This window comes from Homalodisca vitripennis, chromosome 1, assembly GCF_021130785.1.
Source record: "Homalodisca vitripennis isolate AUS2020 chromosome 1, UT_GWSS_2.1, whole genome shotgun sequence".
Lineage (NCBI taxonomy): Eukaryota > Metazoa > Arthropoda > Insecta > Hemiptera > Cicadellidae > Homalodisca > Homalodisca vitripennis.
This window is the reverse complement of record NC_060207.1, coordinates 159679031-159706421: the sequence shown is the minus strand read 5'-3', so window position 1 is coordinate 159706421 and position 27391 is coordinate 159679031. Positions and strand designations below refer to the sequence as shown.

The 27391-nt window shown below is 31.3% G+C and overlaps 1 protein-coding gene across 2 annotated transcripts in view; it reads right to left on the bottom strand.

The window, feature by feature from the left end:
* The window catches only part of LOC124375210, a 66312-nt gene that overhangs the window by 30750 nt on the left and 8171 nt on the right, over positions 1 to 27391 (bottom strand). For both annotated transcript variants that reach the window (XM_046833327.1, XM_046833328.1), the window contains exons 2-8: positions 21712 to 21778; positions 19631 to 19866; positions 14547 to 14894; positions 11388 to 11546; positions 6800 to 6917; positions 5054 to 5181; positions 3361 to 3534 (exon numbers count right to left, since the gene is read on the bottom strand). In XM_046833327.1, coding sequence (XP_046689283.1) covers positions 3361 to 3534; positions 5054 to 5181; positions 6800 to 6917; positions 11388 to 11546; positions 14547 to 14894; positions 19631 to 19866; positions 21712 to 21778 — 1230 coding nt within the window. The remainder of the gene's footprint in view (positions 1 to 3360; positions 3535 to 5053; positions 5182 to 6799; positions 6918 to 11387; positions 11547 to 14546; positions 14895 to 19630; positions 19867 to 21711; positions 21779 to 27391) is intronic.

Sequence of the window (27391 nt, the reverse complement as noted above, 5' to 3'; positions counted from 1 at the left end):
TTAACATCATGTGTGAAATGTCTACACACATAGACAACTGAGAGACGTCAAAAGAATTATGACTTCACCACGCCACAAGCCGCGTAACAGGCTTCACTAAGGTTGCACACAAAATTTCAAGTATACAGCTCATCTCATTCTCAAGATCTCCTGTGGTCAGGTAGACAGACAGTCATCATACAGAAAAACAATTTTTACACCCCCTGGTTGAAAAAAATGGTGTCACCCTTACTAAGAGGTGTCAGTTACGCTCGACCAAATTCCATGCTTGGAAATGAATCGTCATAGAACTCGTTCTTGTCTATGTAGAAATGAATTATCATGCAATATTGAAATGTATGTCAATTGAAGATTCTTGTAGCAATTTCAAATCAATTTAAAATTAGTAGTTAATAAAACCAACACTTAAGTCACCTGACAAATAATATAAGGAATTATAACTTTATTATGGTAGGTTTATATAGATCTCCAGCATCTTGTGTAAACATATTTTTGGATAAATTAAGTCAACTTCGAAATTATTTAATCAAATTATATAAAGATTACTCTGTTTTTTGTGCTGGAGATACAAATATAAATATTTTAGTTCAATCTATAGAGCAGACAACGCTGAAAAACATGTTGGTTAGTCATAATATGGAATATTTAGTCAAGTTTCCAACTAGAGTAACAAACGTTTCAGAAACTGCTATTGATAATTTCTTTGCCAAAAAGCGTTTACCAACTCTAATTTCTGTAGAAGGATGTGTAACATGTCTCTCAGATCATGATGGACAAATTCTGGAATTCGGATGCCCAGAACATACCGTAAGTAATAGCACTTTTACAACTGTTCAGAAACGTTGTTACTCGCAAGAAAATCTATGGACTTTTTCGTATTTGTTATCAAAAGAATCGTGGTATGATGTATATTTTTGTTCAGTTGAGGAAAAATATGATAAATTTGATGACTTACTCAAATTCTATTTCAATCAAACATTACCCATGAAAACAATTAAACAGAGAAATTCAATTAATAAATGGATAACATGTACGTTAAAAGAAGAAAAAACCAACCTGGTTCAATTAAGTAAACAATTTAGACAATCTAAAGATTAAGACACATACACAAAATTGAAAAGAAAACTGATGGATTATAGGACAAATATTAATGAAACAAACAAAAAAACATATTATAATGATAAGGTTCACAAGTCAGAAAATATTGTAAAAACAGTATGGGGTATAATTAACTCTGAAGTAGGAAACTAAAACTATCAAAAACATTATGATAACTTTAAAATTAAAGTAGGGAATACAACATTAACAGACCCTACAGACATTGGGAACAATTTTAATTAATGATTATTTTGTAAATATGGTTGATTTATATAGCCAACATAGTCTCCAGCATGTCTGCCTTGATAAGACATTTTAACAAATTTTCAAATGATAATTTAAGAAAACCAACTTTTAGATTTAAACCTGTGACTGCTAGGGATGTCAATAATGTATTAAGCTTACTGAAAAATAATTATTCAAGTGGAATTGATGAATTACCAGTTATACTTTTGAAATCTGCTAAAGAACATTTGTGTGAAATACTGACACATTTAGTAAATTCGTCATTTATATGTGGCATCTTCCCTGATAAATTAAAAATAGCCAAAATTTGTCTGATACATAAAAAGGACAACAAAAAATAAATGTCTAATTATCGTCCTGTATCTCTACTTCCCTCAACATTAAAATTTATGAAAGAATCGTTCACTCTCAGCTAATGGCATTTTTAGAGGAACATAATCTATTAGACGATAGCCAGCATGGATTCCGTACTTGTAAATCGACAATAAGTGCAGCAGTAGAATATTTAGAGTCAATAATAGATTCTGTTGATAAAGGGGAACATGCGCTAGGTATTTTTATGGACCTTTCAAAGGCTTTCAATAGCATAGACCACTCAATTTTAATTAAGAAATTAAATTGTTTAGGAATAAATTCAAATAAATTTAAAATGGTTTCAATCTTATCTTACTAATAGATTTCAATATGTAGAAATTCCTTTGATATCCTTACAAAATAAAATCTCGAGAGTATCCTCCAACTTAAAAAAATAGTTTTTGGAGTTCCGTAAGGATCAATTTTAGGACCATTGCTATTCTTGTGTTACTTGAAAGATATATATCTTAGTTTGAAACACATTCCCCAGGAAAACCTTTGGTTATACGCAGATGATGTAAACCTCAAACTATCATCTAATTCAGTAGATGAGATACAGAGGCTTTCATATTTGGAATTGAATAACATTAATTCTTTTTTAAATGAAAACAATTTAAAATTAAATACAAATAAAACAAATAATATATCTTTTAAAACCCAACAAAAAAAGGAAATAATTGAGCCAATAATTATAGTAAATAACTAACTAGTGATAAAAAAATCAGAGTACCAAATTCGTAGGTCTGACTATTGATTAAAATCTCAATTGGGATCAACACGTACAATGTTGATTACAAAATTAAACTCGGGAATTTATGCTTTGACAAAGATGTCTTTTATCTGTAACACTGATACAATGAGGACAATCATTTCTCTTATATACACTCTTATATTGCATATGGCCTCTGTTTGTATGGTGCTCCTAAAAAATCAAATCTTGATGAAATTCTCCGGATACAGAAAAAATCTCTGAGAATTATGTTAGGACTAAAAATAAATGATTCTGTGAAAGAATATTTTAAGGAATCGAAAATTTTAACTGCCTATGATCAATATAAAATGGATACAATTATGTGTTCTAAAATTAAAAACTGAAATACTGGTATGACCAACAGCATTCATTTGTCATATACATAATAAAAATGATATTTTAATATCTCACCATAGGCTAAATTTTTTCACAAAAAAACCAACATACATTGGATCCAAATTTTTAAAATCCATTCCACTTGCTATCAAACAAGAAACAGAACATAAAATATTTAAAAGAAAGCTTAAAGCATACTTGATGGACAAGGCTTTATATTCATTAGATGAATATTTTGATTTGCAAATCAGGTAGTTTTATTTTAGTTTTATTATACGCTTATTTTATATTAGTTTTTAGCTAGTTTAAACTGACACTATTTAAATGTTATATCATTGTAACTAAAACGAATTAAGATTTTTTAACTTTGACTTTGAATGAAACCTTTGGTTTAGAAAGGCTTCGTCCAAAAAACAAAAATACATTAGGAAAAGTGTTGTTTTTACTTTCTACTAGATTTAAATGAATATATGTTATTATGCTTTTAAGTCTGCAGATGATCTTACTGCTAACTAAGGTGACACAAAATATTGTTATAATCTTATAACTCATGTTATGTATTACACCCAACAAACCTTCAGCAAAGCATAGGCATCATTTTGCCTAAAGACATGGATTTCAGTGACTGTGTGGCTTGGAGGTGAGACAGCCCCTGAAGAGGATGGGCAGCAATTTAACCCAGTCAACACTGAGCCATCAGTCACCCGTAATATCACTTTTTTACTGTCCACAACTGGTTTTGAGACTACCTGTAAAATATCAGTGCTTACATTATTACTATTATACTATTGGAAGGGACCCAACCTGCCTTTTAATATGTTCTGGTATACTGTGGTTCAAGCTAAACGACTGTGTCTACCTGTGAAATATGACTATCCTCTGTAATACATTACAATATGATGAAAACAAACAACAAAAACTATCGCTGAAACTGTTCTTGATAGACAAATATAAATTTTTTGGTATTGACAATATTCAAATTCAATGTGTTTTAATGATGTTGTAATATGCATGTAATTTGAATCCATTTCCCCACCAAAGTAACTTCTCTGCTGCATAATGAAGGTTAGTCCTAGTTTAGCTGGAAATGCATAATTATTTGCAGCATATAAGTTCAAAATAAATTACCTGAGTATCTCATTGCACACATTTTATTATTAAATCTGAATAAAACTTTGTTTTGTAATAATTTTAAAACTTTGTTTTGTTTTTAATAAAAACAAATAATTCATTATAAAGGAAAGGGTTTGTTCATCTTGAGTTTAAACAGATAAGTTCAACGTCTTCAACTAATTTTAAATATACCAAATTTTTTTAACTGAAAAAATTTGCCAAATTTATATTGTAATCTATGTATAAAAATACTATTCTATTCTTCCAATATCAGAATCAAAACTTTCCTACCCCATGTTACCAAGGAAGCCTGCCTTGTTACACCAGGATCTGGTTATGCTTTCTGTCATGTCCCTACATGAGTTGCATTAATAAACTTTTACTGAAAACTGTTGCGATTTTGATCAAATATTTTTACTTTACAGAATTAACTTAATTATACAATATGTTTACCAAATTTCAGTGCAGTTGCTTACAAGTTTTAAAATAACAATATTTTCTATACACACATACATACTGAAAAACAAACATTTTTTGGAAAGAATGACACTCCACATCTGACACACCCTATTGGCGAGTGTATTAAGTGTTTCAGCCCTCTTTTTTTTAAGTCCTTGGTTAAATGCAGAAAAGCTGTGTTATAATGATCAGATTTTGGTATTTGGAAAGCCTTTCCTTTTTTTAGGTAATCAGACTATAAATTGATACACCAAATTCATCTTTTGCAGAGCTAAATGTCTACTTGTGTACAGATGTACAAGGAAATGTTATAATAAATCCATTGATTACAAAATGAAAGATTGTCCCCTTAATACGTATTCATATTTAAATTAGCCACTAAACTATCCGGCTGAATGTTTAGCGGAGTCTGTTCCTTTCGCTAATTTTGAAATCAGATTTCTCTCTCTGTGAGTGTCCTTTTGTATGCATTAAATTTTGAACGATCTGACTTGAGGGTAAAAGTTTGGTGATACTTTACCTCTACTACCTCTATATCAAAACTAAAATGGTAAGCACCAGACTATCGGAGTAAATCTTCGAGCCAGGATTTTGTCAACCATGGGGCGACACGAAGCCTCATGTGCGGACCCAAAGTCTAGCATCTGTTTACTACAGAATTGATTAAACTTATTTAGTTTCAGTTTAATAGTTTACCTGACAATAGACTTGATATTTTCCCTCTTCAGTGATGTCAGCAAGCAAAGTGACCTCATTCTCCTGTGAAACCAAGAACTTCTCCTTGTACCACGTCATCAAGGTTGAAGCCTTCTTCTGTTCTGCTTCTATATGTGCATTTCAATTAATTTAGAATCATAAAGCACAATTAATAATGAATAACGAATCTTTATTTCATCAAGATAATTATATGATAATATGTTAAATTGTAAAACTTTTTTACAATTCTAATTGTTTACATGTACAATTCTATAAAGACATTTCCTTAACAAACAAAGATACTTTTAAAATGTTCTTTATAGTAAGAATTCAACTACAATGAATTAATTAATTAAACAGTAGGAACAGAATTGAGTAGAAAACTCTTTTCTCATATCTGCTCAATTGAATTTGGGAACTGTAAAGAATAGTATTTATTACTTACACATAAATGAAAATACCAAAGGATTGTATGGACAACCCATCTCCTGTAACAGGTGTTATATTTTAATCCAGTTGTGTTGTAAATATGATAATGAATGCACTCAATAAGGACTTTAAATTTGCCAAAGACTTTAGGTTTTATAGTAAAAGACTTGGCATCCAATTTTACTTAATAAGATCAGTATCCCTCCTGCTCTGCCAGAGGGACTTCCTTTCTCTACGGATACATTTGGGTTCCTGTTGTCTAGTCTAAAAGGGATACTTGCAGACTTAATATTAGAACAATTATTATAAATAGATATATATAATATATATATCTATACTGACGAGATAGATTTACGTATCATCCTACTCTTCAAAAACTGTACAATAAACGTACAGCAGTAATGAATTATGTTCCTATTCACTCAAACAAAGTTGACGATGTGTTTGCTCACTCATCTGTAATATATGTACAAGTCATCCAGTATGAATTTTTTTAGTCTGGTTTTAGTAATCATTAAGTAATATTAATTTATGCAATAAGTATTCAATATAATTGTATTAAAATGCAGTGTTTATCCATGAGGCTATGAGCCTGGCCGCCACACAGAGTTCGTTACCAGCAACACGCTTGTTCTTGACAGTGTAATTTGTGGTGGGGATGCACATTACTTTAATAAAATCAACGCATTAGGTGGCAATCACATCTGAGCTCAGATGCAGTAAAGGTCTTGCATAACACAGAAGTTGCTTTTATGGCAAAAACCTCAAAATTAAAACGTTTTCTGAAGCACAAATGTGATAAAAAATTTTGCTCAGGGCAAAACCATCTAATTCACTTGGTTAAGTAGGGTTATAAAGGTGAGACCCTATCAAAGCTCAGGTTTCCTGGTGGTTCAGATAATTCAAGAATACATGGAAGACCATCAATATTTAAAAAGTAGTTTAAATGAATATGCGGTCATAATAAAAGATTTCAGAGAGAAATATGAGTAAATGGAATTGGATCATTTGATTTTTAAGCGTCTAATTAAAATTTTCATGTAGACATGAGATAACTCTACACAGTAAAGCTAAAATTTCTCAAGATTAATTATGTTAGCAATGTTTAAAACAGTGTGAACTTACTTAGATGACTTAGAATTAACAAAGGCTATAACTTGGATTACTATACTAATGCCAATATAAATTTAGATTATCAGGCCAGGCCGTCTAAGCCTAAGAACTGAAAATCAATATCCTCCTTCAATTTATGATCACTTTTTAAAGAGATCTTCTAGACATATATGCGATAATAAACTATTGAATAACAGTACAAACCTGGGAACTGTAAATTTTTAGTGCAGTGTACAGGACAATCTATGGCCTTTCCCTTCAATAAAACAATGTCGTTATTGCTAAATATTCTTCCATCCACATCATCATTGAACAGCTCCATCTGAAAATTATTTATTTTTATTTTTTGGCATGTTTAATACAAGAACTGCAATAAAGTTGGCATACGTACCGTTATAAGAGATTCGGAATTAAATAACAAGGATTTAAAATAATATTTATGCTGCTTTAAGTTGACTTCAAGAGAAGGGTAATAATCAGTAAACTAAATAGTATGACAGGGACTGCCTCTCAAAGACATCTAATAAATGATACCTGTTAGACGAACTGCATGGAGTCCAGACTGGATAAAATGAACCCAAGCAATGTTACTGCACAAGAGCCAAGAGCAAAAGGTAACATATAAATGTAGTGTTACACTTTTTTGTAATATATGATGATGGCCAATGTCCGAAATCCTACTATCCTTCCTAATTATCTATTATTAATAACAAACTAAAATAAGCAGTCATATCTGCTCGCTTCACGGGCAAATCCCATTGTGTCCTTGGTCTGCACCCTTTGTCAATAGATGACAATAAACAGACTCCATTGTACATTCATGATCAGTAGTCATTTTCAAGAAAAGGAAAGTCCTTATATGTTGGATCCATATAATTCAGCTTTCCAAAATATAAACATACATGTAGGATCTGGAAAAGGTTGATGTCCCACCTAATTATATGGCCATATTACAGATGAATTTTCAAACTAAATATACCAAATCAAACTATAATCATTAATTTAAAACCCAAAGACAATAAACGTATGAGAACGCACACTTTGATAAGTTATAAGTAATCTTTCTTAAAAATAATTCATTTATAAAACATAACATATATTAAAAGTCTATGACAATATGAATAACAATGACAGCTTTACTTCATATTGTACATAAAACTTTGGAAAAAAGACATACTATGGAATAATAATATCTCATATTTCCTATGAAGTAAGTCTTGGGGAAAAAACATGAGTCATATAAATCATAACTTTAGATGAGGTTATCAAAATATAAAACAAAAATATTTGAATCATGGATGATTAGCTGTTAGAAATGGTGCTTTTTGGAAAAGGGATAAATTTATTAACTTAAAACAATGGAGTCAATATTTTCGAGTTATACATTTTTTGTCTGACTAAATACCCCATTGTGAAATAGTAACATGTTTGGAAATTTACTTTCCAAACTTGTTTAACCCTAGAGTAGACGGGCAAAAATAGTTACGTATCAGGGCAGGCTGGGTATGACAGGCCCAAATAAAAACAATGAAAAAAAAATGTTTTAACCAGTTTTTTAATACAAATTTATTTTTACATTAAAATACAGACATGACTGTATTAGTACTGGCTAGTTTTAATGTCGTAATTAAATGAAGAGCTTTTATAAAAAAAAAGCTAATTAGATCTTACAAATTTACTTAAAATATTAAATCTTTTCAATAACACGTTATCCTTACCACGATGTGTATATAAAAATTAAACTATACATATTTTTGAAATAAGAAAGACCTAAATAATAAAATAAAAATGTAAAATCTTTCTGAAAAAAAAACCGATTTCTTATTATATAGGCGTAAAATATCTACTTTTGCAAATGAACATTTCCGTATACAGAACAGCAAAATGAAGACAAGTACTGTTCTTACTCTACAAATAGATATTTACACAATAAAACCTATCATTTTATCACTATAACTAACCTTAGGGGGGGGGGGGAAATAATACTAAATTACTTTCACAATCATAAATACAAGCTGTAGGTGTCGGTTGTGTCCTTATCTTAGATCTACTCAGTGCAATCCCGGCACAGCAGTTCCGCGTGAGACAAGCACAGCCACGCTTTACACTGCTTACAAAAATACTTGGTTTTGCTGTCTTTGCACAAAGAGCACCTGCCTCATTTTCCTGGTTCAGGGTTTTCTTTTGCAGGATTAGGAGTTCCCGAAAATTTTTCAGCTAAGGCTCGAATTTCCCTAGGTAAGTTGCCTTGTTGTGCCCGAAGTGACATGTAAGATTGTAAGAGTGACCATCCCTTCCTGTCACTTTCCTCTTCATGTTGTCCTGCTTCACAAACTTCATCCAAATCGAATTTACTTTCTGTATCATGGTCACTGTATATTTCAAAGTTTGGATCAGCGTCATCAGATTCACTCTCACTGTCTCGTAACGACAGTCTGTCAATTTCACTGCTTCTGTCAATATGTCTATGAGCCATATTTATTTAAATGGTCTAAAACTTCATTACAATAAAAAACAATCGTATATAAACACTTTTCCGATTTAAAATAGGCGATGAAATAAAATGAGAATAATTCTAAATATCTGTAAAAACGTGACGCCAACGGACGGGCTGGGCCTACCAGACCCAAAACGTAATCACTTAATACGCAAAGACTGAGACATGGGAAACAAAAACAATGACGGCAGAGCACTATGTGGAGTGTTTTGGAAAGCTACACGGAGTCTTGCCACCGTGAGTCACATTGACCTTGAAGCTCTGAACAAAACAAAACCGCCTGGGTCTCACAGACCCAGCCCGTCTACTCTAGGGTTAATACACTAAAAGGAAAAATTATTTAAAACGTATCAAGGGGATTGTATATTGTGGACAATTAGCATTTCATTGTTATACTCTTGACAACATGACGTGTGTTCAAGAGTGGTGATTGTATCCAGGCGTTTTAATTTGTGTTAAACCTTCTAGTATCTGAAAGTGCTTAAAAGGTTTTTGTTCAAGTGTAAGTCTATACCAGTGTTGAAATTCACAACAATAAGGTTACATGTCCTGAACTAAGTATATTTTATTTAACAGATTATTAATTTTGGTAGCAAAACTAACACGTAAGCAAATTTTTAAAGTGATTGTTTTGTTATATAACAACTTTTTAACACGTTCGCTGCGGGCCACTGTCCGGACTGTCCCGTGCCCCTCGCCAAAACTGCGAGGCACTGTCTGGACAGTGCCGAAACGCACAATTCATTGCTTTTTCTTTTCGCTTGTCACGTGCTGCGATCTTGCGGGAATTGTCGGAAACTTTTCAAGCTTGTTCTAGATGAAGTATACTTACTTTCTGATACGTCAGTTCGTCCTGGAAATTCATTCAAACGATACTTTTATTTGTTTGACTGTGCGGACAGCACGCGGCGGCGATCTGCACCGCGGGCTCTGTGGGCGTTTTATGCTATGTGCGGGACTACTGTCCGGACAGTAGCGTTGTCCAGCAACGGAACCTGATGCATATCAACGTCGATTGAAGTATTCTTGCTACTTTTGGACATCACACAACACATTTGGTAAGTTATAGTTAAATGTTATATAGCCCATCATATGTTAACATAAATGATGCCATGCCAAAACTGCGGACCACTGTCCGGACAGTCCCGATGATTACGAACGCATACGAACGTAATATAATCGAATATCATTATTTTAGAGCGCATCAAACCAAAATAACGCCAATTCTACAAAAATCGCAAGTTCGAATTTTGCCGCATATCGGGTACATCATTGGCCGCAGCGAACGTGTTAATAAATAAATATAACTATATGAGAAATCACAATTCAAAATAATATTGTTTGTAAACAAAAATATAAGCAGCTGAGTTTGACATTTTCCATTTGAAGATAAAAACTAAGTGAGTTTTTCAAGTGATAACAAACTTTTCATTTTCTTAATCAGTGGACTGAGAGCAGCTTATCTGACAGTTATTACATAGCCAAATAGCTCAGATGGTAGAACAATGACTGACCATCAACACAAATAACCTGATAAATGCCCACTTACGTTTGAAATATTTCATAGGACCCCATCTTATTACATCATAAGTTCTTTTACTAAGTTTGAAAATTGTGTGTGAAACCGTGAGTTACAGCTACTAGAGACAGATTCATCCACTTTAAGTTGTAATAAGTACATACAACGGTTGAAGAAGCTGTTTCATTTCTTTACAGTGTATGGGTGATAAAATCCATTTAACTATTCATAGAAGTTGTGATCCATATTTTCCGAACATTCTATATTTTTAATACGTAACATATAAATTCAATTTCTTAAGTCAGCAATCTACTTACTCCTCACAAAATACAAGTCGATGTATCTGCATACGCTATCAACTCCCTCTTCACTTTACACTGATAATCAATATTTTTACTAAATCAATGTACTAATGGTTGATAGGAAGGTTAGAAACTTTAACTGTTTGTAAATGATTTACTTTATATACCTAAAATCAGAAATAAACTAGCTAAATTTTAATGTAATTCCAGTTATTGTAGCTCTACTGGTTAGTTTACGGTTAACTTTCAAACTTGGATATCTAAACTTCTTTATCCAGAATTATTATTGAGGAGTCATAATAATAGAAGGAGTGGATAGAGGGTTGATAGATGAATTATTGGGGGGAGGGGGGTAGCAAAATACAGTCTAAGTTTTATCTTGTACCAGCCCTGTAAGTAGACATGTTGAATCGTATTAACTAAAAATTACAAATATACAGTAGGTATGGCTATGAGTAAATAGATTTTGTTTACCTTGACTCTGTGAAGCCTTAAAATGTCTCCTATCTCAATCTGTTTGATAAGTACATCATCAGGTACAAAGAAATGGAGATTAAAGTTCCTGTTCCCCAGACTCTCATCAATTATCTTACATATTTTGGTGAACTTTCCAGAGGATGTTTTAGTTAGCTCCTGAAACAATTTTATTACTATTTAATACCAATATACTTTCTGTTTTTAATTATATTACTGGAAGACATGATTTGTGATTTGTTTTAAATATGCACATCTGAAATTTGCTGTTAAGTGATAGTGAATGACATTTTTATTTTTAAAATAACCAACATTATCCAATTTGCACATATTACAACAATTAATAGAGATTTTAGCAATATTAAGCAGTGTGATCGATTCCAAGTTTGTAAGCTCTTGCTTCATTATAAATGTTCTAACAACACTGAAAGCATAAAACACACAGGTGATTACCACAACAACGTTAACCAAGAAATGTTTTTTAAATATATAAAATAAAAATCATTGCCAAATTTGGAACCTATGAGTGCAGTGGTAATAGATAACGCACCATATCATAACGTCAAGGTAGATAAGGCATAGAAAAGTAAACATTAAGAAGTGAAAGACTGGCTTTCTAAGCATAACATTTCTTAAGTGATCATTTGTACATGCCAGAGCTGTATAAGTTGATAACATTGCACAAATAAAAATTTTGCTGCTAACTGCTTGATGAAAACGTTCAGGTACAAGGTCACAGCATCCTTAGATTGCCACCTTATCATCTCGATATAAACCCCATTGCCCTAATATTGGCTATCAAAAGATATGTACGGAATAAAAACACTACTTTAAACTTTTCAGAAGTACAGACCATAAAAGAAGAAAAGATTTCCACTATAAATCTGGAAGATTGGTCTAAGAAATGTGAACACATAAAAAAAGTTCAAGACGAATACTTTTGCAAGGAAGCAGTGATTGGCGATGTTTCGGAATCTTTCAATGTCTCATTGGAAAGCAATTCAACATTGGTATGAGGACTCAGAAGGGATGAGGGGAAAAGAGGAACTTTAGTGATTGCCTTAACAATGTATATTGCTCATAAATTTAAAAAGCATAATTTTCTTCAAGTTTGTAGTAACACTTTTTTGTGATATACTGGTTTGAAAGAAGTAATTTCAAAATTTAGTACAATAGGCATTTTCAAATATTAGGTTTTTAAACCACAGTAAAAAAGATTCCTGGTTTATTTTGATTTTATTTTTAAATTGAATTTTATAATATTGAATCAATAATTTTAATAGGGATGAGAGTGAGAAGTTCACTTTTACCCATGACTTATATAAAATTTGAATGATCTAAATGCATGCTCTTGATTATAAAATACTAAATGTTACTGTAAACCAACATAAATGATACAGTTTACCCTATTTTTAGTTAAAAATTATAATCATTATATAGGGTGAATATATTTATGTTGACACTCATGCTTCAAATATGTCCTCTGGTGCTCAACCCTTATCAGTAAAAGGAGCCTCATTACCAAAACACATTTTTTTTTAATATTTACGGTATTTTACATTTGTTGTAAGAATAATAATTTAGAAAAACTAATAATTGTCTGAGGATTTTCTCTGACTAACAGTACTTATGGAAAGATTCAATATTTATGTAAATTATTTAAAGATTCAAATTTCAAATTCATTCAAATTCAAATTCAAATTCAAATTCAAATTAACTTTATTCATATTATTTGTACAATTACATTTGAATTTATACAAATAAGGAATGGCATCATCTTACATGTTTTATTTGATTATATCCTATGTGTCCATATATTCTCCAAATGAATACAAAGCCTTATCTGTCAAAAATCTTTTAAAATGTTTTTTAAACAATAAATCATTTTCTATGTTAAATAAATTCCTAGGGACTTGGCTTATAAATTTAATACCTGCCGAGCTAGGTTTTTTATAATGAAATTCCAATGCATGTTTATGTACTGCCAATTGATTTCTATTTCTAGTAAAGTAGTTGTGATTTGACCCCAATCGGGGTAATTTGTCAAAATTTGATCTAACCATCATAACAGTTTCCAGTATATACATTCCGTAAATAGTTAAAATTCCTAATTTTGAAAAATACTCTTTCACAGATTCCCCATCCTTTAAGTTCATGATTATCCTAATTGCTTTTTTTTGAAGTTGAAGAATGCTTAACAGATTTGAATTACTAGTGGCCCCGTACAACACAACACCAAAGTTTATATGAGAATGTATGTGGGCATAATAAATGGTTTTCAAAATTTCAGTTGTGCAATATTTTGACATGGTTTTAAGAGCAAACAATCCGGAAGAAAGATATTATTGATAAAATAAAATATTAATTAAATTATTAACAGTACAGGACTAATTATATGAGCCTGTAAGATGCAGATTTATTTCGATTCAACCATATCATATGTTATTTGAACCACCTGACATTGCTTTCAAATAATTAAAATTATATTTTGATTATAATGTTTACATATTAGAAGTGTTCATAAAATGTTTACTTAAAGGAAAACATGGGCTGAATGGTATTAATATATATTTTTATATGTAAGGTGCTAACAGAAGACAATCCTCGCTGGTATCATTTTGACAACAGTGATTTTGGTGTGGTTAGTGACAAGGATCTAGTGAGCCGAACTTACTATACCTTAGGTATTTAGTGAACAACAGCAAATAAGTTCACCCGCTCTAAATCTCCAGACAGGGCCGATGACTTGATGTCAGCCAGACTCTTGTACTTGTAGCAAGTGTTAGACTGTGTGTTGTGTGGTTAGTGACAAGGATCTCGTGAGCCGAACTTACTATACCTTAGGTATTTGGTGAACAACAGCAAATAAGTTGACACGCTCTAAATCTCCAGACAGGGCCGATGACTTGATGTCAGCCAGACTCTTGTACTTGTAGCAAGTGTTAGACTGTGTGTTGTGTGGTTAGTGACAAGGATCTCGTGAGCCGAACTTACTATACCTTAGGTATTTGGTGAACAACAGCAAATAAGTTGACACGCTCTAAATCTCCAGACAGGGCCGATGACTTGATGTCAGCCAGACTCTTGTACTTGTAGCAAGTGTTAGACTGTGTGTTGTGTGGTTAGTAACAAGGATCTCGTGAGCCGAACTTACTATACCTTAGGTATTTGGTGAACAACAGCAAATAAGTTCACCCGCTCTAAATCTCCAGACAGGGCCGATGACTTGATGTCAGCCAGACTCTTGTACTTGTAGCAAGTGTTAGACTGTGTGTTGTGTGGTCTCCTCTGTATAGGGGACAGCTTCGAGTTCAGACTTGTACTTGGCGGATTGTCCTTCCCTCCAGCAGTATTTCTAGAATGATTGATCACTCCAGGTTGATTGCTATCACATGCAGGCTTGTCGAAACCGTTTGCTGGGGATATGTTTTCAATAGAGGGCACAAGATTTTCCTCAGCACTTGTAGAACAGTTTAAAGTATTTTCCTGTCCAGATTTTCTGACCCCCTGAAAGTAAAGAAAGATTACTGATAAATTATTTACAAGTAAAGATAAATGTCAGGATCAAATAATTATAAATTGGTTCATGTTAGTACAACATTTATATATTTTTTAATCCTTTTGCTAAATGTTTGATTTACACTGAACAGATGATTTAAGAAATCATCTCTTAAAACATGTCTTTAAGCATGTCTTCGTCATGTCTTATGACGAATGTGTCGAATAAAGCTAATAAAATAAAACCATTACATTTCAAATCAACATTTATTTTGAAACCTGAAATCAAAATATTTATTTCTTAACCTGTAGTTAGTTACAGTCAACTTGTATTTTAAACCTTAACCTTACAACAGCATTTATTTTTCAACTTTTATATTTAAATTTAAATTATAATCAAAATTTTTTAAATCTTAATCAAGACCACATTTCTTTTTAAACCTCACATCAACATTTAAAATTTTTCAATGAACACACTTAGGTGGCAAATTGACAATAATAGGCATAATAACAGAATTATGTAGAGACAAAAAACTAAAAATGTAATAAAGATCAGAAATCAAATAAAAGACAAGCAAAAAGGAACCATACATATCCTAATATTTATAATTAATTAATAGTTAATTATGGTGCAGAAACACCAAGCCCTCAACCCTCTCCAGGGTCTGTTGCGTTTTTCTTCTTACAGATTCCCCGCTTCCGAAAATAATCATTCGCTATATACACTACTACCAGGAGCACTTAGAAATACTCGGGCTAAGTTAGCTAAATGTGCATATTTAGACTTATGCATGACCCACCAATCTAAAGAGCTCTGGGTTCTAGGTAGAAGACTTTCAACTACATAGCAGCCCAATTCCACGGCGATTGAGCTTTTATGATCTTCCGAAATGACCGGAGGCAAGTTCTTCATAACATTACCAAAATGTCACATGAGATTCTTCTAAAAATTGTGTAACATTTTGTAGAGGTCTTCCCCTGTTTGTTACAGTTTCATCTTGGTTTGAGCTTTCAGCATCAGGGTCGCTTCTATGAATGGCTTCTAGAAAAAGCCTTCTTCTTACCAGTTCGCAATTTTCGGGAGCAAAAAATCTCATTCTAAATCGAGGGTCCAACAATGTAGACAGGTAGTAGTATTTGTCTTCTTCCAAATTTCGAAAAAAACTTTGAACTTCTTCTTGCAGCTTCAGTACCATTTCTGATATATTTGGACATATTTATAAAATTTCGGGCTTTGTTAAATATTTGATCAGAGTGTTACTGTGGGGAATCACTTCAGAAATTGACGAAAATGTAGAACTGGTAATTTTGGTGACTTAATTAAACATTCTTAAGAATCAGCTACTGTCTTTTGGTACAATTTCGAATGTTAACTGAGCCAGAATTGTCCGAAATGTGAAGCAAAATCGCATGTTTTTGTTCAATGATGTTTTTGCCGTGCTGGAGAGATTGAAGTGTGTCACTATTCTTCTAGCAGAGGTGAAAGCATCACTTACTTTTTAACCTGTAATGAAGCTTAAATTGCCAATTGCAATGTATGTATAAAACAGCCCTGACCAACAAATGAACTATCGTTTATAGCTTTAACCATACTGGGACCATTTTCTCTCATAATCACGTGGATAAGCGAAGTTATGGCCCAAGTTGAAGCTAACTCTTCTAATACAAAACGTATTACAATCAGGTCTCACCTGAGTGAGACCCAGTAAAATGTTTCATTTGCAGAACTCATTATGTTGTAGAACGAAGTCCTCATTAAGCCATTGTGCAGTGAAGCTTAGAAAGCTAAGCATGTTGTTCAAGGAGGTCCACATATCAGATGTAATCAAAACAGCCTTGGCTTTTGAGATTTCATCCTTGATAAATTTTTTCACTCTCGCATAAATTGCTGGAATCAACACTTCACTTATATACTTTCTTCCAGGCAACTTATATTTAGGCTTCAATAAATGCAGTAATCTCTTAAAGCCTTTGTTTTCCAGAATTGAAATAGGTTGATTGTCAGTTGCGATCATTTCAGCGATGGCGTTATGGATTTCCTTTGCTTGAGAATCTGTTATGTCCCAATTTGTAATAAAAGCTTCTTCTAGAGTACTTAGTGAATGAGACCGATCTTTATTGGATCTTACACTGGAAGTTGTAGGTAAAGTGTCTGAGCTATGTTCAGAAGCACTTACAGAAGTAGACGTGGTTACTGGCAGTTGTTCTTTATGCTTCAGCTTCAAATGATGTCATACCACTCGAGTCGAAGCACTGCGAGAAATAACACAACTACACAAAGTGCACTTAACTTTTGTTTTATCATCTCCCATTTCGTCAAAAAAGTCCCAAGCACGTGATCTTTTACACCCACTCATAATGCAAACACAATAAAGTTAATATTATCAATATATTTGCAATAATAAGCACCTTTTTTTATTTGTAAATTTGTAACATAATTGTGTGATGTTTTGAAGTAAAGTGACAGCGCGGTGCAGTACGTCTCGCTCATCATTTAATATGCAGTGACATGTTAGAACCTGTTTATGCTGCAAAACAATGAAACGGTAAACTGAATTATTCTGCTGAATATCTGGTTCGGTATAGGTTGAACCAAATAGTATTCAGTATTTGGTTATTCGGTGAAACCACTATTCAGCGCATCACTAATAATTATAATGAAAATTATCAATCTTGGATAAAAAGAGAGTTTTATTGCTACACAGTGCTTAAGAAAGTACCAATTTTGAAATAGCAAAAGTGTTATTAATATAAAAAATAGGAAACTAAAAAACTTTAAACATTTTATTTCATAGACACTGGTTTTTGTATTGAGACATTTTCAGAGTACATTTCAATAACCTCTAAAACAAATAAATTAAATATACACATTTACATATACAACATTTAAACTGTTAAATTTAGTTGTAATTTTAATTAGTATTTTGTAGCGTTTTTAAAGCTACATTTATTTATTTTTTTAATTAAAACTTAAATTAAATAAAAATTTTGGGATCGAAATATTGGGATTTAATTTTAGATTAGATTGTGAAAAGTCAGGGTAAAAACGAACATGTAATCCTTTGGCAAGTTAGTACTGGTAGTTTTAAATTGTTAGGAAGGCAGGTTGACTGCCTTGAATTGATTAGAACTTGTCTTGTTGCGAGTATTGTTCTTCTGGTTTGATACAGCTGGACCAATGAGCGAACACCGCGGATGTCCTGCAAAGTTGATTGGAAAGGGAAGTATTTAAGCGCCCGCTCATAATTTTCACCCTTTCTTTTGGTTATTTTTGTGAGTAAGTTGATTACAGTGCACCGTGTTTCTTAAATTTTTTTTTCCGCAAGAGATTTTGAGGTGAGCACCAAATTTATTGTACGTTTTATTGAAACAGTCTTCTTGATCCGATATTAAATTAATTTTGTTGTCCTTTTTATAGGAAAAATTAAATTCATAGAAACTACAGAGCAATCTGAATAACTTATTCTCGAAGAACAATAGAGCATAATAGAATCATACAAGTTACATTTGGTTCATACTTGCAAGAGAGGTGAATTAAAATTGAACTTTAATTGAAATTCAGAAAAGTAGTAATTTATTAATATTTAACCGGAACTGTTTTATTGTGAATTATTAATTGGAAATTAATTGAACTTTAATAATTGTTTGAAAGAGTTGTAATCTGAATTGCAGAGATTTGAAAGTTAAGGTTCAACTAGTGTAAAGAGAAGTTAAAATTTTTATTTTTTTTTTTTTATTGTGAGTGTACTTAGAATTGAACATTTTTATTTTAGTTATTTCCAAGTGGTATTTGATTTTTATTTTAAAACTATTATTTTATTTTAGAAGAGAGTTCTGATTTTTAGTTTGATATACTTGGTTAACATTTTTTATTTCTTGCCAAAGGAACTATTAAATTTACTAAACGGTTTGTCAATTCAATGTGGAAAATAGAGTGATAAAAATTCGAAAACGTTGAACTTATTAATTTGCCAGTTTAAAATAAATCCATTGTTTTTATTTAGAACTGTGATTTTTATTTTAGACAAACCAGATAATATTTAATAGTTAACCAATTTAGTAATAAATTGTACTGAATATTCACTAGGAGCTTACTAATCAAACAATATTTTATATCGTCTTGGATGTCTCATTGATAATTTAAATATTAATACTCTGGAAAATTATTATCTACAATCCAAGTCGTTATATATTTTCTATTTAATATTGTTTTTTTTTTAACAGAGTTTGTCTTGTTTTTTTAGATTTAAATTTAGAATATTTTGAAGATATTTACTACAGTTAAGAGAAATATGAAATGTTAACAAATAAATATTCTAAATATTAACAAGAAAAAAGACAATCCCAATAAAAGAAAATTAAATATAGAACATGGATCAAAATTTTAGAGGTAATTTAAATGTACTCTGACTTGTTGCCACAACTTAAAAACACGTGTCTATCAAATAAAATGTTTGAAAAGGGTTATAATTTCATATTTTTTTATATTAATTATGATGATAATTCTATATTGTACAATTAATTAATAATATAGCAAAAATGTTATATTTATAGTTTTTTAACAATTAGTAAGTTTCTTGAATGAACAAATCTATTGATGAAAAACATAAACCAACACTAAATTATTTAAAATGTCATCTATATCTTACATTATCCTTTTATAACCTTATATAACAACTTATAAATACTGAAATCACTCACTGAATTTACTATGTTAAACATCAGCTAATAAAACAGTGGCTTACTTGCTTTTTGGCAGCCCACATCATACAATTATTTTCACCACCAATCTCCACCACATATTTTGATGGGTTCTTAGCGGATATATTGTCATCATCAACAAAAGATGGATTGCTAAAAATCACTGGTTCATAAAATGCCAGTCGGTCACCAATTTCTGGAGAAAACTTTATCAGTGCCAAAGCAAGTTCTTTGTGGACTACTGCTTTAAATTTCTGTCCATATTCACAGTTTGGTAATACTGTAAAAAAACACAAACATTATAATAGATTATGTACCTCCTTATTTTCTAAAACCTTTACAAACCATAAATAATGTGATAAATACAATTAAAAATATCACCAACACAAAACCATACACAACCAAAACAAAATTCTACACTTTCAGTTTCTCTGCAAAACTAATGTTTATTGCAGGACTAATGAGAGAAATCCACTAATCTTGTCAATAATCTTTCATGCGTCATAGGTCACACTTACTGGTCACTGGGTTGTGCCATACCAGTTTTAATCCTAAGCTTCCTTCAATGGTGAGCAATTTTGTAATAAAGAACATGTAGTCTACTTTTTATTTGTTAATTTTATAAACTATGGATTTTTTAACACTTGATTATAAATTGCATCAAGAGCATCTCTTTACTGACATACACTATATTTATAGCACCAATGTGGTGTATAGAAAATCAGCTATTTTTTTAGTACAGTATTTTAAATTAATAAGGCAATGTGTTATGTGACTGAGACAGAGCTGAATAAATAAGACATAAGAATAAATTCCAGACAGGAGGGACCACAAAAGTAGTAGGTAGTACATGAGGAGCAAGATATGCCACTGAGATGTAACAAGGTGGATTATATAGGACTTTATTCCTAAGTTTCTAGATGGAGTAAAGGTTTGTGTAATGGGACAAAGGGATTGGTACAGGCTGCATGCAACCTTGAAGGTGAGTTTTCAGAGGAGCACTATTGAACTGGCTGTGAACAAATAGAATAAAAATGAATCCAATACTATTCATGAAAATTCAAAATCAGAAAAAGTTGAAATGTTTGGAAAAAATTAAGAGGATTTATAATAAGAGATTGAAAATAAGAACACTAAGAGATAACTGATTGAAAAGGGTTAAATAATGTGTGGAGCCGAGAGGACTGTCTGAGAATGTACTGGTTATAAATAAACAATACAAGTACAAAATATTATTAATACTATGATCCCCACCTCTAATGAAGAAATTCTCTAATCTCTAGCATTGGTGATGAAATTAATACATGTGAAAAGCATTCTATACTATAAACACACTCATAATGTCCTGCTCAACAGTGATTGAAACTTGTGAAAAATTGGTGGGAATCCAAGTCAGTTGATATGAACAGGTGGTTTTTATAAGGCAAAACTTAGCCCAGAAGAAATAATGATAATACTTTGAGGAATAATTTATCGGATTCAGTCACTTTTGGATTCTTGGATATTGAAATAAACATTTTTCAAAGCGATCAGTTACATAAATTATTAAACAGTGGAAAATAAAAAAACAAACAAATGAATGTATGTGGATGTACGATGCAGACATCGCACTGTTAGTGTTAGCTGTGTAACATGTACATTACACCATTGTGGTCCTACTGGGCCTGATTGTGTCAGTAAAAAGTATTATTTTGCAGTATATATAGATATAATTGAATACGAAAGCTTGATGATGGAAGGACACTGCATTATTCATGCATAAATTCAAGGATATATAGAATATTAATTTCATGATTCCTTGATGATTTCCAAAATAAATAATACATATTTTATAGAAAGTTTCCTGGTTTATTTGATATTTGTAAAATATATAAATATAAATTAATAAGTTTCTGTAAATGAAAAATTTCTAGTACTGGCAATTTTCACAAACAGTGAAATATTTAACATGGTATTTCCTATATCAAGGCTTGTCATTCCATATAAATAATTTGAAAACAATCATAATATTATTCTGATGTAGTCTAGATTAAGCAAAATACAGTAATCTCTTAGTTAATATCTAGTTTGCTACAAATGTGATACAATTAAGCCTAATAATAATTTGTAGTGTGGGTAATATTACCTTCTCTTAAAATTATTGTTATGTTTATGGTTTCAGTAGATGACGGAACAACTTTCATAATTTTTCCCTGTAATCAAACAAATATTAAATACACATCAAAGCAAATACAATACAATATACAACAAAGACATCATTACTATATTTTATTATATACCATACATATTTATTATACATTAATCTATATTCATGTTGATTTGAAGTGACAATTAGCCAAAAATGATATGTAGTAATACTATGTTATGATGAAATAAATTATATTGTAATTAATAAGAAATTAATCTAGTTCAGATTTGTATTTGATAGTAAATTAACATTGAAATTATAAAAAGAACAGGTAAGAATGTGTGTAACTAAACATGAAAAAACGAAACAAGAAAGTTTTCACCATCAGTTCGAAAAAATCCGAAAACTTCCAGTCCACGTAGCTCCTGAACCATTAGAGATATAGAAAAACATTCAAAAGCAAAAATGTCTTATTTTGTAGAGTAGAATCTAAAAACAACATAAAATACAGGGTGTTCCATAAAAGATTTTAAAGTTGGCCACCATATTGGAAAATGGCGGCCATCTTCAAAGTGTATTCCTGAGTGAAACTTAAAATTGAGCAAGTTCCAAATTTAAAGCGTGGTGCTAAGTCATGTAATTAAAAAGTTAGCTATTGGATCACTTTAAAAAACTCACCCTGTATATATATATATATATATATATATATATATATATATATATATATATATATATATATATATATATACAGGGTGATTCAAAACTAAACGGCAATCTCTCGAGAGCTTATTCTATAGCTAAAAACAAGTAAAAAAGTTCATATAACCATATGCCCGGAAACGCTTTGTTAGCGAGTTACGCCTAGCGAAAGATTTCGCCCGGATTTCAGAACCCTTGGTGAAGTCAGGCCGTATAAAAATGGTAAAGGTAGTTACAAAGATACAAATACGATTGTTTTTTATGTTTTTATACCTGACAAATTTATTAAAATTCGTCCCAGAGCTGTAAATGCAATACTACTTTCAGAGATATCTTACGTAAAACACAAGAATTGGTGCAAAGAAATAACACATTTTTGTGTTTAACGTAAGATTACTTCCATAAATGTTAAATAAAGTCATTTTTTTCTTAAACAGATTTGTAGAACATTTAATTCTGAAAAGATTCATGTGAATTACTTAGGAAAAAAATTAATAATAGGTATTGAAATTTAGCTTTATTAAAAAATAAAACAGACGCACAAAAATGCATATTCTTCCGTTTATTAAGATCTTGCGGTAATAAGTCTTGAACACGTGTTATATGGAATGGGTACAACTGTGCTTCATGAAGTGTCCGCCATACGCTTGACTGGCAAATATTTAACTGACGTGATGATAATCGTCTGGTGCTTGTGGTTGGTGATAATTCTACAGCATTTATTATTGCTTGTTCATTATTATAGTTCCTTGCGCTACGTTGACGACCAGTATCTATTCGCTTCGGTTTAAAGCTACCATTTTCTCTATTCGTACTCTCTCCACAGCTTCAAATGTTTTGCGATCAGGTGTTCTTCGATGTGGAAAAGTATCACGATATTCCTGAAGTGCAGCTAAACCATTCTTGTTAACTTTGCCGTAAATCAGTATCATGTCCGTATACTCTTCAAACGAATACATACCATTTTACATTATCTGCCATTTATTTACTAAGATAATTACATACACTTTTATAAATATATTTAATAAAATATTTTTAAAAATAAATATTTAATAAAATATTTTTAAAATAAATATTTAATAAAATATTTTTAAAAATAAATATTTAATAAAATATTTTATACACTTGTATAAAAATATTTCCAAATAATCACAGGATCTCACAAAATACAATCTTCACACGCCCACAATACAAAAACCTCCATAAAGGTTTATTTAAATATTACTTCATGAACTTAATTGTTGATCAGCTGATATTGCCAACCTTTGCAAAGAAAATATGACGATAAAAAGTGTTGAATAAATGATCAGCTGTTACTCACAACGTAAACATTAGTTAATATTTTATGCAGATAAGAATATGCATTTTTGTGCGTCTGTTTTATTTTTTAATAAAGCTAAATTTCAATACCTATTATTAATTTTTTTTCCTAAGTAATTCACATGAATCTTTTCAGAATTAAATGTTCTACAAATCTGTTTTAAGAAAAAAAAATGACCTTTATTTAACATTTATGGAAGTAATCTTACGTTAAACACAAAAATGTGTTATTTCTTTGCACCAATTCTTGTGTTTTACGTAAGATATCTCTGAAAGTATTGCTTTACAGCTCTGGGACGAATTTTAATAAATTTGTCAGGTATAAAAACATAAAAAACAATCGTATTTGTATCTTTGTAACTACCTTTACCATTTTTATACGGGCCTGACTTCACCAAGGGTTCTGAAATCCGGGTGAAATCTTTCGCTAGGCGTAACTCGCTAACAAAGCGTTTCCGGGCATATGGTTATATGAACTTTTTTACTTGTTTTTAGCTATAGAATAAGCTCTCGAGAGATTGCCGTTTAGTTTTGAATCACCCTGTATATATGATATACAGGGTGATTCATGAAGTTCTCCCCCCCACTTCTACAGCACATTGTACTAGTAAAAATAATGAAAAAATGTTATATAAACATAGGTCCGAAAACGCTTTCGTTAGCGAGTTACAGCTAGCGAAAGATTTCGCCTGAATTCCTGGGTAAAGAGTAAAATAAAGCCATACTGAACTTTTGGAAAGGTTAATTAAGTAAGAAATATCGTGGGATTCTTACGTATTTTTACCTGATAAAGCTAATAAAATAGGTTTCAGAACTGTACCTGTAGTAGTTTTTGAGGGATTCAGGGTTAAATGCAAAAAATTGGGGCACGAAACAATGTTTTTTTAAGTTTGATGTACAATAACTTTGTTAAATTGGTAATAAATACATAAAATCAACAAACATTAATTGTAGAGAATTTAATTCTGAGAAAATTGATATAATCAAAGTCTAAAATAAAACAGAAATAAGTACCAAAAATCGATTTTATTCAGTATAATACATTACTAGCTGTAAAAGAAATACCGTACAGTATTTAGTTAAAATAAAACAAAAACAAAATGTTTGTTTCCCTTAATGATGAGATAAATTGAGAAAACAAGATTAACTGTTAAATAAATTTGTTTGTAAATAAAAATAATCATGTTTTATTACGTTGTATTTTTTTTTTTAATAAAAAAATTTACATCAAATGTTCGAAAATAAATGAAGCAAACATTTTCCCATTATTGTTTACTAATCATCGAAAATGCAGTTTTTTGTTTTATTAATTTCTAAGTTGGTAACGCACGAAATAACAGCTGATCAAACAATGGTATTCTGTACTGTTAATGTTAGAACTGTGTATTAGTGGTGTTTTGTAAGCTACAGCAGGAGATCGGGTTCTGTGAATCGTGTTATTAAATGCAATTTTTCTGTGAGTTATAATTCGATTGTTTATTCAGCGAAAAAAATGCCTTACTTATTTACATCAGAGGAATACGCTGATATGGTTTTTATTTTGGGTTACTGTAATGGTAATGCTAGAGCTGCTGTAGAAGAATATGAACTACGTTACCCTAATAAGTTTTTTTAAGTTTGATGAAGTACCTTATATCATTACATTACGGTGTTTATTTACTAAATACGTATTTCTTGCTTGGTAGAATGTTTGTTGTAAAATTAAATTCCAGAAACTAATACTTCGCTGTTAATAGCCGTGTGGCACATAATTTTATTCAGAATTAAATTTTCTGCAAGTTTCTTTGTAAAAATGTGGGTCTTCAATGCCTATTTAACAAAATAATTGTCCGTTAAACCTTAAAAAACTGTTTTCAAAATTATTTTATTTCTGTTTTTTGTAGTATAACAAAAAAACTAAATGAGATACAGCTATGAGATGAACTTTATTCAATTTCTCATCTAAAAATCCGTTAGAAAAAGTTGCATTCGCCTATAAATATCTCTTCATAAACACGCAGCAAATCATCATTTGACCTCCTGCACACAATTTTTGGTGAAATCTTCAATTGGCCATAACCCAGTAAGGAAGCATTTCCGGACCCATGTTTATATGAACTTTTTTCTTTATTTTTTATAGTACAATCAGCTCAGAAAGTGCCGGTAACACTAACCGAATCACCCTGTATATATATCTTATATATATAAAAATCTTGAGTCACGATGTATGTTGCCAATAAACTCCAAAACGACTGAACCAATTTCAATCAAATTTCACATATATCCGTAATTTAGTCTAACTTAGAAGATAGGATAGTTATTATCTGAATTATTCGCTTATGTCGTGAATATAAACGAATAAAATGAAGAAAAGTTTTCAAAGCGCCTGCACATTATAACCTGCAATTACGAGATAGATACGTATATTAAACAGTGAAACACTATTTGAAGGCGCTAAGTTATGATGTATAATTGTCTAAACTAAATTTTTGGTTGAACTTAAAGGTTGAGTGGTAGACCACTTTGTAATAAAATACATTATGCATGTACAATACATTTTTGACATATTTTCTTGATCGTGACATCAAGGTAAAATCTACATCGGGGTTGGAAATATAATTTACTTCAACCAGAAATGCTCATACGCGGGCAAAACTTACGAAAAGCATGCGAAGCCGCGGGAAACAGCTAGTATATATATATATATAAAATTCTAAATGAGAAGTGTTTTTAAATAAGTAATACTGACTTTCCTTAAGGCTAAGCAGTCCAAGTTACGTAATGACTGAGCTGCATATATAAAATTAAGGAATAATGTGCAACAACAAATTAGAAATGCCCAAATCAGATTTTACTTCTCTTCCCTGTCTAAAAAAACAATCTAGCAGAATTCTGTGTCGAAACTAAAAGATCTTGGAGTCTCCCCGTTTTCCCTTAATCTTGATGATATCAACTTCTTTATTGAGATTCCTGTTATCAATCTGGGACTCAGGTGGGTCTCCGAGCTCGAAGGTGCTACTTTTGATAATCCTAAGTTTCAGTTCTCTTTCCCTCCAGTGACTGAGACAGATGTGTTAGACTATTATAAGGATGTCCAGCATCGCAGTCGGGCCATGGCATTCCTATAAGATTAATAAAAGATACTCTTCCAACTATCAGTGCTATTTTCAATAAATTTCTGGCTACTTCAATGTTCCCATTGACATGGAAGTCTGCTTTAGTTCGCCCACTACAGAAGTGTTCCTCTCAACAAAACTCTTTCGTAATTCAGGCAAATAAGTATACTCCCTGCTTTATCAAGGTTTTTGGAGTGGATTCTTCACAGCAATTTTCAACATATCTTGAAAGTAATAACATTTTATCATATTTTCAATGTGGTTTTTCACTTCAACCACAGCACTACTACTGCACTTCGAAAATAGTTGATAATATATGCCTTGGAATTAATAAGAGTCAGGTAACCATTTTAACACTTTTTGACTTTTCAAAGGCTTTTGACTGTGTTTATTATCCCCTTCTCCTCATCAAACTTGGAAGGATGGTTTCTCTGATGGTGGTGTCAAGAGAGTCGAGTTTTATTTTTTGGAACAGTACCAGTGTAGGTCAGGTGAGAAGCAGTCAAAATGGAGACCAGTCACTCATAGAGTTTCACAGGGTTCAGTCCTTGGGCCACATCTAT